The sequence below is a fragment of the Antennarius striatus genome, chromosome 11, assembly GCF_040054535.1.
Source record: "Antennarius striatus isolate MH-2024 chromosome 11, ASM4005453v1, whole genome shotgun sequence".
NCBI classification, from domain to species: domain Eukaryota; kingdom Metazoa; phylum Chordata; class Actinopteri; order Lophiiformes; family Antennariidae; genus Antennarius; species Antennarius striatus.
The window spans coordinates 13649848-13662119 of record NC_090786.1 but is presented as its reverse complement, the minus strand read 5'-3'; the positions used below and the strand labels follow the sequence as shown (position 1 = coordinate 13662119).

The following is a 12272-nucleotide window of genomic DNA, read 5'->3' as shown; positions in this document are numbered from 1 at the left end:
AAGAATTTAGTCCACAAAACAAAAAACATCTCAAATACATACCATCCTCAGATGTGACCTGGTTTACAGGAAACAAATGTGTGAGTGATCGCTTTTCCGAGGGCTATTTATTTAGTCGGACACCCCATATCTTTATCAATAGTATTTGAGCACTGATGTGAACGCCTTCACATATTTTCTTAAGGTGGGGGAGAACAGCAGGGAGAGTAGCAAGGCACACCTAATTGACTCATAAATTCTCATGCCCATGAAAGACACTGTATGTTCTTAATATGCACTCAAGAATGACTGTTATATTATCCTCTTTATTCAAAAATGCAAAAAGAAACACTTTGGTGAAGAAGCAGCAAAGGGAACAGTCTGAAGTACAATCGCCTTTCCTTATCTGTAAACTGTTATTAAGACAAACGGCAGAAAAAAGTAATTGCAAATAAAATAAAAACAGAAAACTATTTGTTAAAATTAGATTGGATCAACCATGGCATTGTAAACAATGTGTCTTTGTTCTGTGCAACAGAAGAAAACTCGAAACAAAAAAAATCTTCAAGATAATCCAGCACCATAAATACATTACAAAAAATGGAAAAACATAACACAACATTGAACAATGATAAAGAAATAAAATGATAATAATTAAGAGCTGAGTGTCAAAAGTGAATAACAACATACATGTTCAAATATTTGGCAAAGATTTTAGGCAGCTATACAATCCAAGTAATGATGCCATTAATCATAACAAAGCTGTAAAGAGCAATTAGTAAAGTGTATAAGAAAGATTTACCAAAAATTATCAAATTAGTTCTTTCAACAGGGAACAAGAAATATTTTCCTGTTGACGTAACACCACGTTAATTTTGGATTACTTAAAAGGAATTGTTCAGCATTTGAAAAAAAAAAACTTATATGAGAAGATTAATACCACCTTCATGTCTGTATGCTAACTCTGATGCCAATAACCAACAAAAAATAAAAAACATATGTGAGAGGTTTTAAACTTACAAAATTTCAAAACATAACAAGTTCGATATTTCATTGTCTCAGGAACTGAAAACCACCACACTCAGATTTCCCCATGTCCAATCTTTATGCTATACTGCATATCAAAATACAGATGAAAGTGGAATCAATCTTTTTATAAAACTTCAGAATGACTCCTAAAATATGAAACTATTCCTTTAAAAAAAGATCACTTGAAATAGTCAAAATACAATCCCTCCATATAAATGAAGAGAAAAGAGGTTCTCAATCAGCTTAAATATTGAGATATATACTGCAGCTTTTGATCTTTCCTTCATCCAATCAGAGTCTTCATGAAAGCCGGCTTGCTAAAGGGCCAGTGGTATTGGTTGGGGACGGGTCCATTTACATTACACTCGAAAAAGGAGAACATGGGGAACCATATGCGTGCCCTCCGGCTATGCTGGTAGGCACGCGTGTTTGCTAAGGTGTGGTAGTAGAGGAAGAGGCGGGTGGTGATGTAGAAGGCAATGAACACATCGATGGAGTAGTGCTCATGGGCCGCCAGAATGAAGAAAATACCAAACAGGTTCAATACCCAGGATATGGTGTGAATCATATTCCAGGTTCGTGGAGTGTCTGCGGATGAAAGAAAGAAATAACTAAAGGAATTCATTTACTCCTTTCTGAGTGTGCTAGTACTTCAGTTTTAATCTTTGCACAAGATTTGTTGACACAATGAGAAGATTACAGACAAATGTCAGCTTTATCCTTTAACAAGTCTTACACATTTTCTTAAAAATATATTCTGTAGTTGAAGGCAAACAAAGGTATTGATTCTCACATTCTGTTACAAAAAAGTTAAGCAGGGTGATGACAACGGTGTGTCCACTAAACATGTAGTCTCCACACGTTTGGACGCCCGTCAGAGTCATCCCGAATCCACTCCAGATGGCCAGAGCCCTCTGGATCTTTGCAAACGTATCATCGTACGTCTGGGGAACAAAACACAAACACTCTCGTTTGTGGTGCAAACAAAAATTCACAGTCAAGAAAAGGCAGTAACACGGCCAATGCCAACAGTATTAAGAATTACTGGCTACCTCAACTTGAAAATTGCAAACCATATCTAATCAAAGCAAGTGTGTGTCCCACCTTGCTGGCACACTGCAGGTGCTGGCCAGGCACAGAGAGTGAGGTGACAAACATTGTGCAACACCTCAGTAAAAACACAGTTCCCATCAAAGAACATAGGCGTCTGAAAAGAATGGACCTGACAAGAAGACAAACATTCACAACTCATTACCTGCACAGCACTTCATGGTAGCGGATAAGGCTGAAACTGTGCACCACAGTACCTGTGCTTGTGGAGCAGCAGGATCACCAAGAGCATATAACACAGGATGATGCCACAGGCTTCAGCCATTGCAAAAGCCCAAGGGATTCTGGGAACACTATCAATGTACAAAACATGTTTTAGAATGTCTAGGTTAGCTATGATTAAGAGGAGAACGTGAAGATGAACTATGCACTCTGGGTAAATGTTTAATGCGCTATGAGTGTGCACGTGTACCTGTCCAAGAATATGTCAGGAAGTGGCGGGTACGTCCTCATATCCGGGACCCGCTCGTGTACGATGACCATGACAAAAGACGTGAGTCCAAACACTAAAAACACATATATGGAGCTGAGGACGGTCTTCCACACCTCTGGGTCCAATCTGCCAGCCAGGTGCTGCCTGCACCTCCCATTGGAGTGTGCATAACACAGCGGCATGTCTGAAACGTGCACAGATCTATCACTCTTCCTCAGCCGTAGCTCAATCCCGTTCGAGGAGCGTTCACATCCATCAAACCTCCTGTCTGCTCCCTCACAGCCACAAGCATCGACAGCTATGAGCGGAACCCCTGCCGGGAGAACGGTTGTAGGCGGGAGACCCAGGTCCTCCAACTGGACCTGGTTCTGTCTCTGGAGTCGCCGCAGGGCTAAGGTCATCCTCTTGATGTCTCCCAGGACGGTGAGTCCCAGCGGGGCGCCACGCAGGTCGGCTTCAGTCAGAGAAAGAAGGCCGAGGCCGTCCAGACGATGCTGGCTGCAAAATAATTCTTCATAATCTCCAAAACCTTCTTCCTGGAGCCACTGGGCGACCTGCTGACAACTCCAGGCCGTCACACTGTCCTCCGGCAGCGGCATGATGCTGCAGTGCATTAAATAACAGAGGGATTCACAATGAACATATAAGCGAGCACCACTTCACACCCTTCTCTCTTCCATCTTTTGGGTTCATCGCTGTCTACCGTAGTTGGGTTAAGGGTTAAGGGGTTAAGGTTTGCCATATTGCATAAATGAGTACGAGCAGGAAACATTTACTCAAGAGTTTTAAACCAAGAAATGATCATTTAGTCTATAAACTCCTCAGTACAGCCCTCTACAGCTCAAATTGATTACTTCATCCAAACGCTATAAAGTTGCAAGCAATATATAATAGTTGATTATTCGACTGTAAGGAATTATCAAAGGTTATTGATTGATTGATTGATTATCAATGAATAACTTCTTTTTGCAACACTTTTCCACATCACAACACAGAATATCCTTGGATCAGAGGCTACTGATCAAACAAAATTTCAAAGTTTTTCAAAGTTTTGAAAATATACAGTATTTCCTGCACTATAAGACGCATCGTAGGTCTTTGAGAAAATTATAGGCTTTTAGGTGCGCCTTATAGTGCGGAAAATACTGTAACGTAAATTTTTGTCTGCCAACTTTTTAACCAAGCAACTGATGGAAATGAAATAAAAATGGCTAAATGATATTCAGACCTGAAACCACAAATAAAGGAACTTTTCCACAAGAAACCTCAACACTGACTCAGTGCTTCTGCATTAAGAGCCACTGTTCAACATTATTAGTATACAATTACTATTTACTACTGTAGTAACAGGTAACCTGGCCTTGTTTGTGTTTGTCGGTGCCTACACACTGTAGGCTGCTTACTAATATATCAATGTGTTCAGGTGTGAGACTGTATCGTGGAGCGGTGGCTTTCAGCATAATTAAACTGACACTAGACAAGATCATCACAAAGAAATACATGTTACATGAGGTAAAGACAGAATCAGCCAGAGTGTGACCATCCTCTATTCCATCAGGGTGATATTTCTATTAAAATATTGACTCACTACCCATCCAGAGACTAAAGTAAACAAGCAGAGACCCTTCCTCTCCAGACAGACACACTCAGGTACTGACAACACACTGACTCTTTGCTCTGTCCTTGTCTTGTTTTTATACTTTGACCCTGTGATAAGGCCCCAGCCCTACTCAGCCTGCTGCTCCAAAGGTATACAAACCTCAACCAATAATGCTGTGCTGCTGATACCTGCAGTAACCTGACTGGACAGGAGATACAGACTTACAAGTAAGCAGCTTTCAATTATCAGGAAGATAGGGAGCACCACGAGGTGGTGACACCAGCAAGATACATGAAGAAGGCTGCTATGATTGTGAGGTATTATTAACTGCTCTTATGCCATTATCAGCTAACTAGCTGATTGTTTGCACAATTAAGCTTATTTTTGTAAGTGAAATAAGTGTTTCCCAGCAATGTTGAACACTGGTCCTCACCAAAACTCCAAATATCAGTTGATTTTCTGTTAATAGATGGCTAAAAATAAATGATCACTTACTCTGAGAGAATATCTTTCAATTGATTTAGATAAACTGACCAGACAAAGTAAATGGGTACTGAAATTTAATTTGAACACTATGATTCATCTTACACTAAAAACAGAACATCACTGGTTACCTATTTGTTTTTGTATTCATTTAAAACCTATTAAAACCTTATTAATTAAATTGATTATATTATTGTGCGTATTTTTTTAAATAGTAGGGCATTTTACTTTTTTTTTTTTAATCTTAGGTTGGTCTGTGGGCGGCAGCAGCTCAGTCCACAAAGTCTTGGGCTGGGGACCAAAGGGTGGCTGGTTCAAGTCCCTGTCAGGCAGAACAAAAAATATTTCAGAGTGTGAATTGGCAGTGGAGGTGCCAGTTCACCTCCTGAGTAACTGCTGAGGTGCCGTTGAGCAAGACACTGTCCCTTTTATAAGCTGCTCATCGTAGCAGATAGAGATAGAGGGGGCATAGAGAAGGGGGTAGAGACAGAGAGAGTGAGACAGAGAAAAGGTGAGAGCCCTTCATACTGAGAGTGAGAGAGAAGCTGTCTAAGGGCCACGTTGTAACGAAACAAATCACAAGTTTATGATGACGTGGAATATGTGTCAAGTAAACGAAAGGATAAATAAGTTTTTTAAAAAGTACATTTAATCTTTTAAAACTTGACTTAAACTACATATATATTAACCACAAGAAGGCTCTCTTACCAAAAACTTCTTATCACCGAGCTGTCAGAGGGTGTGGATGAGATTTCTCAACTTCTTGTCGGCCAACATGCTTCTTCTGACAACCAGGCAACATTGGAAACACCAGACAGGAAGAAACAATGACAGTCCAGTGAAGAAGAGCGGCCGGCCGGGAGCAAGGCTCCTGCTTCAGGCATACTGCCACCTGGTGGTCACATTACAGAACAACAGGTGAAAAGTAAAATAAAATAAAAAATAAAATAAAATAAAATAGATTTTCAAAAACAAATGGGGAGTACGGAATGTGACTTAAAAAAATTTTTTTTTTTAATTAAGTAATGAATGTTTTTCTCGATGCACCCCAGGAAAAGGAATTACCTTTCTTTTGAATGGACTGAATGATTTGCATTTCCTTAAAATAAAAATCATCAGGAAGAGTTTATTTTTAACTTATTACTTATATACACTGCCCGGCCAAAAAAAAAAAAAAGTCACATACTCTAATATTTCGTAGGACTGCCTGTAGCTTTGATTGCGGTGCGCATTTGCAGTGGCATTGTTTCGACAACCTTTTACAACGTCACAGCATTTATTTCTGTCCAGAATTGCATTAATTTTTGGCTGAGTTCTTGTATTGACGATAGGAGTCAAACCACTCTGCAAGGTCTTCTCCAGCACATCCCATAGACTTTGAATGGGGTTCAGCTCAGGACTGTGGGGGCCAATTGATGTGTCAAAATGATTCCTCACGCTCCCTGGACCAGTCTTGGCATTGTTGTCCTGGAATATGGTCATGCCATCCGGTAGGAAAAATCCATTTATGGGATTGCCTGGTCATTCAGTACATTCAGATACTCAGCTGACTCAACTTTTTTGGTGAATAATATTGCTGAGCCAAGATTTGACCAACCGAAGCAACCCCTGATCATAATATTGCATTACATTACTTTTTTTTTGGCCGGGCAGTGTAGTTGTAAACATGTATCCATGACTTCAACTATCAATGTGTTCGCAACTGCAACACCTGTTTTTGACTGTCACAGTTCGAATGATACAGCAGTCGAAGCAAAGGAAACCATCAGCAGCAACTAAACTGAGGGAAATAAAAGAGTAACACCTTGTGAACTTTGAAATGTCTGACAGAAAACCGACCCCAGATTTTCTCTCTGAGGTGAGCTACAACCCACAAGACTGTGAGCAGAGAAATTACAGTGACGCACAACCAGGGGATGAAGAAGAGCGACGATGTGCATGGAAAATACCATCTCTCCAGGAGCTCGAGGAGATTTTGCATTCAGCTACTCGGTCCTGTGACCACTACAATGAAGTGTGGCCAAACCTGTATCTGGGAGATATGTGAGCATCCTATGCATTGTTTGATTTCATATACCAGTCTGCATTCTTAATAATGCAAAACAAATTTTCAGGTTCATGTCTCACAACAAGTTTGGGCTCTGGCAGCTGGGTATCACTCATGTGTTGAATGCAGCGCATGGAAAACTATGCTGTCAGGGAAGTGATGATTTTTACGGAACCACGGTGAAATACTATGGAGTCCCAGCCAATGATCTGCCGACATTTGACCTTTCAGCTTTCTTTTACCCTGCTGCTGAGTTCATTCAGCAGGTTTTGACGTCAGGAGGTACAGTACAGTTTCCACACGTTGCCAGTGGTGACATAGAAGCACAATGCATTTCCTTTTTGTGTTTTTCCAGGCAAGGTGTTTGTTCACTGTGCTGTGGGTGTGAGTCGCTCGGCTGCCTTGGTTCTGGCCTACCTGATGATTCATCACCACCACAGTCTTCTGTCCGCAACACAACTTGTTCAACAAAAACGATGGATTTTCCCAAACAGGGGCTTCCTGAAGCAACTAATAGCTCTGGACCAAAAGCTGCAGGAAAAAGTGCAGAATGAACAACGTGCAACATAAACCCATGGCTTCTGTTCTTTAGGTGGGTGAAGTTCCTTCATATGTTGCATCTTGTCCATCCTCCCCGGGCTTATTCCCTTCTAATGTGATTTAGCTGATTCCAGAAGGTGTTCTTCCATGGGCAGCTATACAATCCAAGTAATGATGCCATTAATCATAACAAAGCTGTAAAGAGCAATTAGTAAAGTGTATAAGAAAGATTTACCAAAAATTATCAAATTAGTTCTTTCAACAGGGAACAAGAAATATTTTCCTGTTGACGTAACACCACGTTAATTTTGGATTACTTAAAGGAATTGTTCAGCATTTGGAAAAAAAAAACTTATATGAGAAGATTAATACCACCTTCATGTCTGTATGCTAACTCTGATGCCAATAACCAACAAAAAATAAAAAAACATATGTGAGAGGTTTTAAAATTACAAATTTTCAAAACATAACAAATTCGATATTTCATTGTCTCAGGAACTGAAAACCACCACACTCAGATTTCCCCATGTCCAATCTTTATGCTATACTGCATATCAAAATACAGATGAAAGTGGAATCAATCTTTTTATAAAACTTCAGAATGACTCCTAAAATATGAAACTATTCCTTTAAAAAAAGATCACTTGAAATAGTCAAAATACAATCCCTCCATATAAATGAAGAGAAAAGAGGTTCTCAATCAGCTTAAATATTGAGATATATACTGCAGCTTTTGATCTTTCCTTCATCCAATCAGAGTTTTCATGAAAGCCGGCTTGCTAAAGGGCCAGTGGTATTGGTTGGGGACGGGTCCATTTACATTACACTCGAAAAAGGAGAACATGGGGAACCATATGCGTGCCCTCCGGCTATGCTGGTAGGCACGCGTGTTTGCTAAGGTGTGGTAGTAGAGGAAGAGGCGGGTGGTGATGTAGAAGGCAATGAACACATCGATGGAGTAGTGCTCATGGGCCGCCAGAATGAAGAAAATACCAAACAGGTTCAATACCCAGGATATGGTGTGAATCATATTCCAGGTTCGTGGAGTGTCTGCGGATGAAAGAAAGAAATAACTAAAGGAATTCATTTACTCCTTTCTGAGTGTGCTAGTACTTCAGTTTTAATCTTTGCACAAGATTTGTTGACACAATGAGAAGAATACAGACAAATGTCAGCTTTATCCTTTAACAAGTCTTACACATTTTCTTAAAAATATAGTAGTGTAGTTGAAGGCAAACAAAGGTATTGATTCTCACATTCTGTTACAAAAAAGTTAAGCAGGGTGATGACAACGGTGTGTCCACTAAACATGTAGTCTCCACACGTTTGGACGCCCGTCAGAGTCATCCCGAATCCACTCCAGATGGCCAGAGCCCTCTGGATCTTTGCAAACGTATCATCGTACGTCTGGGGAACAAAACACAAACACTCTCGTTTGTGGTGCAAACAAAAATTCACAGTCAAGAAAAGGCAGTAACACGGCCAATGCCAACAGTATTAAGAATTACTGGCTACCTCAACTTGAAAATTGCAAACCATATCTAATCAAAGCAAGTGTGTGTCCCACCTTGCTGGCACACTGCAGGTGCTGGCCAGGCACAGAGAGCGAGGTGACAAACATTGTGCAACACCTCAGTAAAAACACGGTTCCCATCAAAGAACATAGGCGTCTGAAAAGAATGGACCTGACAAGAAGACAAACATTCACAACTCATTACCTGCACAGCACTTCATGGTAGCGGATAAGGCTGAAACTGTGCACCACAGTACCTGTGCTTGTGAAGCAGCAGGATCACCAAGAGCATATAACACAGGATGATGCCACAGGCTTCAGCCATTGCAAAAGCCCAAGGGATTCTGGGAACACTATCAATGTACAAAACATGTTTTAGAATGTCTAGGTTAGCTATGATTAAGAGGAGAACGTGAAGATGAACTATGCACTCTGGGTAAATGTTTAATGCGCTATGAGTGTGCACGTGTACCTGTCCAAGAATATGTCAGGAAGTGGCGGGTACGTCCTCATATCCGGGACCCGCTCGTGTACGATGACCATGACAAAAGACGTGAGTCCAAACACTAAAAACACATATATGGAGCTGAGGACGGTCTTCCACACCTCTGGGTCCAATCTGCCGGCCAGGTGCTGCCTGCACCTCCCATTGGAGTGTGCATAACACAGCGGCATGTCTGAAACGTGCACAGATCTATCACTCTTCCTCAGCCGTAGCTCAATCCCGTTCGAGGAGCGTTCACATCCATCAAACCTCCTGTCTGCTCCCTCACAGCCACAAGCATCGACAGCTATGAGCGGAACCCCTGCCGGGAGAACGGTTGTAGGCGGGAGACCCAGGTCCTCCAACTGGACCTGGTTCTGTCTCTGGAGTCGCCGCAGGGCTAAGGTCATCCTCTTGATGTCTCCCAGGACGGTGAGTCCCAGCGGGGCGCCACGCAGGTCGGCTTCAGTCAGAGAAAGAAGGCCGAGGCCGTCCAGACGATGCTGGCTGCAAAATAATTCTTCATAATCTCCAAAACCTTCTTCCTGGAGCCACTGGGCGACCTGCTGACAACTCCAGGCCGTCACACTGTCCTCCGGCAGCGGCATGATGCTGCAGTGCATTAAATAACAGAGGGATTCACAATGAACATATAAGCGAGCACCACTTCACACCCTTCTCTCTTCCATCTTTTGGGTTCATCGCTGTCTACCGTAGTTGGGTTAAGGGTTAAGGGGTTAAGGTTTGCCATATTGCATAAATGAGTACGAGCAGGAAACATTTACTCAAGAGTTTTAAACCAAGAAATGATCATTTAGTCTATAAACTCCTCAGTACAGCCCTCTACAGCTCAAATTGATTACTTCATCCAAACGCTATAAAGTTGCAAGCAATATATAATAGTTGATTATTCGACTGTAAGGAATTATCAAAGGTTATTGATTGATTGATTGATTATCAATGAATAACTTCTTTTTGCAACACTTTTCCACATCACAACACAGAATATCCTTGGATCAGAGGCTACTGATCAAACAAAATTTCAAAGTTTTTCAAAGTTTTGAAAATATACAGTATTTCCTGCACTATAAGACGCATCGTAGGTCTTTGAGAAAATTATAGGCTTTTAGGTGCGCCTTATAGTGCGGAAAATACTGTAACGTAAATTTTTGTCTGCCAACTTTTTAACCAAGCAACTGATGGAAATGAAATAAAAATGGCTAAATGATATTCAGACCTGAAACCACAAATAAAGGAACTTTTCCACAAGAAACCTCAACACTGACTCAGTGCTTCTGCATTAAGAGCCACTGTTCAACATTATTAGTATACAATTACTATTTACTACTGTAGTAACAGGTAACCTGGCCTTGTTTGTGTTTGTCGGTGCCTACACACTGTAGGCTGCTTACTAATATATCAATGTGTTCAGGTGTGAGACTGTATCGTGGAGCGGTGGCTTTCAGCATAATTAAACTGACACTAGACAAGATCATCACAAAGAAATACATGTTACATGAGGTAAAGACAGAATCAGCCAGAGTGTGACCATCCTCTATTCCATCAGGGTGATATTTCTATTAAAATATTGACTCACTACCCATCCAGAGACTAAAGTAAACAAGCAGAGACCCTTCCTCTCCAGACAGACACACTCAGGTACTGACAACACACTGACTCTTTGCTCTGTCCTTGTCTTGTTTTTATACTTTGACCCTGTGATAAGGCCCCAGCCCTACTCAGCCTGCTGCTCCAAAGGTATACAAACCTCAACCAATAATGCTGTGCTGCTGATACCTGCAGTAACCTGACTGGACAGGAGATACAGACTTACAAGTAAGCAGCTTTCAATTATCAGGAAGATAGGGAGCACCACGAGGTGGTGACACCAGCAAGATACATGAAGAAGGCTGCTATGATTGTGAGGTATTATTAACTGCTCTTATGCCATTATCAGCTAACTAGCTGATTGTTTGCACAATTAAGCTTATTTTTGTAAGTGAAATAAGTGTTTCCCAGCAATGTTGAACACTGGTCCTCACCAAAACTCCAAATATCAGTTGATTTTCTGTTAATAGATGGCTAAAAATAAATGATCACTTACTCTGAGAGAATATCTTTCAATTGATTTAGATAAACTGACCAGACAAAGTAAATGGGTACTGAAATTTAATTTGCACACTATGATTCATCTTACACTAAAAACAGAACATCACTGGTTACCTATTTGTTTTTGTATTCATTTAAAACCTATTAAAACCTTATTAATTAAATTGATTATATTATTGTGCGTATTTTTTTAAATACTAGGGCATTTTACTTTTTTTTTTTAATCTTAGGTTGGTCTGTGGCCGGCAGCAGCTCAGTCCACAAAGTCTTGGGCTGGGGACCAAAGGGTGGCTGGTTCAGGTCCCTGTCAGGCAGAACAAAAAATATTTCAGAGTGTGAATTGGCAGTGGAGGTGCCAGTTCACCTCCTGAGTAGCTGCTGAGGTGCCGTTGAGCAAGACACGGTCCCTTTTATAAGCTGCTCATCGTAGCAGATAGAGATAGAGAAGGGGGTAGAGAGGTAGAGAGATAGAGAGAGTGAGACAGAGAAAAGGTGAGAGCCCTTCATACTGAGAGTGAGAGAGAAGCTGTCTAAGGGCCACGTTGTAACGAAACAAATCACAAGTTTATGATGACGTGGAATATGTGTCAAGTAAACGAAAGGATAAATAAGTTTTAAAAAAAAGTACATTTAATCTTTTAAAACTTGACTTAAACTACATATATATTAACCACAAGAAGGCTCTCTTACCAAAAACTTCTTATCACCGAGCTGTCAGAGGGTGTGGATGAGATTTCTCAACTTCTTGTCGGCCAACATGCTTCTTCTGACAACCAGGCAACATTGGAAACACCAGACAGGAAGAAACAATGACAGTCCAGTGAAGAAGAGCGGCCGGCCGGGAGCAAGGCTCCTGCTTCAGGCATACTGCCACCTGGTGGTCACATTACAGAACAACAGTTGAAAAGTAAAATAAAATAAAAAATAAAATAAAATAAAATAGAT

The 12272-nt window shown here is 40.9% G+C and overlaps 2 protein-coding genes across 4 annotated transcripts; one reads left to right on the top strand and one right to left on the bottom strand.

The window, feature by feature from the left end:
- Window positions 1-295: 295 nt before the first annotated feature.
- LOC137603868 (sphingomyelin synthase-related protein 1-like) lies at window positions 296-12198 on the bottom strand. Of its 3 annotated transcripts, none has more exons than XM_068327691.1 (7): window positions 12018-12198; window positions 5343-5526; window positions 2531-3154; window positions 2316-2411; window positions 2113-2230; window positions 1802-1952; window positions 296-1596 (listed from the first exon to the last, which is right to left on the bottom strand). In XM_068327691.1, exons 3-7 carry the CDS (start codon window positions 3148-3150, stop codon window positions 1292-1294), a joined length of 1290 nt encoding a protein of 429 aa, XP_068183792.1. In that variant the 5' UTR covers window positions 3151-3154; window positions 5343-5526; window positions 12018-12198; the 3' UTR covers window positions 296-1291. The 3 variants fall into 3 exon arrangements, with proteins under 3 accessions (XP_068183792.1, XP_068183793.1, XP_068183791.1); XM_068327692.1 differs by lacking the exons at window positions 296-1596; window positions 1802-1952; window positions 2113-2230; ... (1 more) ...; window positions 2531-3154; window positions 5343-5526 and adding exons at window positions 7725-8271; window positions 8478-8628; window positions 8789-8906; ... (1 more) ...; window positions 9207-9830; window positions 11539-11631; XM_068327690.1 differs by lacking the exons at window positions 296-1596; window positions 1802-1952; window positions 2113-2230; ... (1 more) ...; window positions 2531-3154; window positions 5343-5526 and adding exons at window positions 7726-8271; window positions 8478-8628; window positions 8789-8906; window positions 8992-9087; window positions 9207-9830.
- On the top strand, window positions 5548-7637 carry LOC137603869 (dual specificity protein phosphatase 13A-like). Its single transcript, XM_068327693.1, has 3 exons — window positions 5548-6677; window positions 6749-6963; window positions 7037-7637. Exons 1-3 carry the CDS (start codon window positions 6454-6456, stop codon window positions 7249-7251), a joined length of 654 nt encoding a protein of 217 aa, XP_068183794.1. The 5' UTR covers window positions 5548-6453; the 3' UTR covers window positions 7252-7637.
- Window positions 12199-12272: the final 74 nt, after the last annotated feature.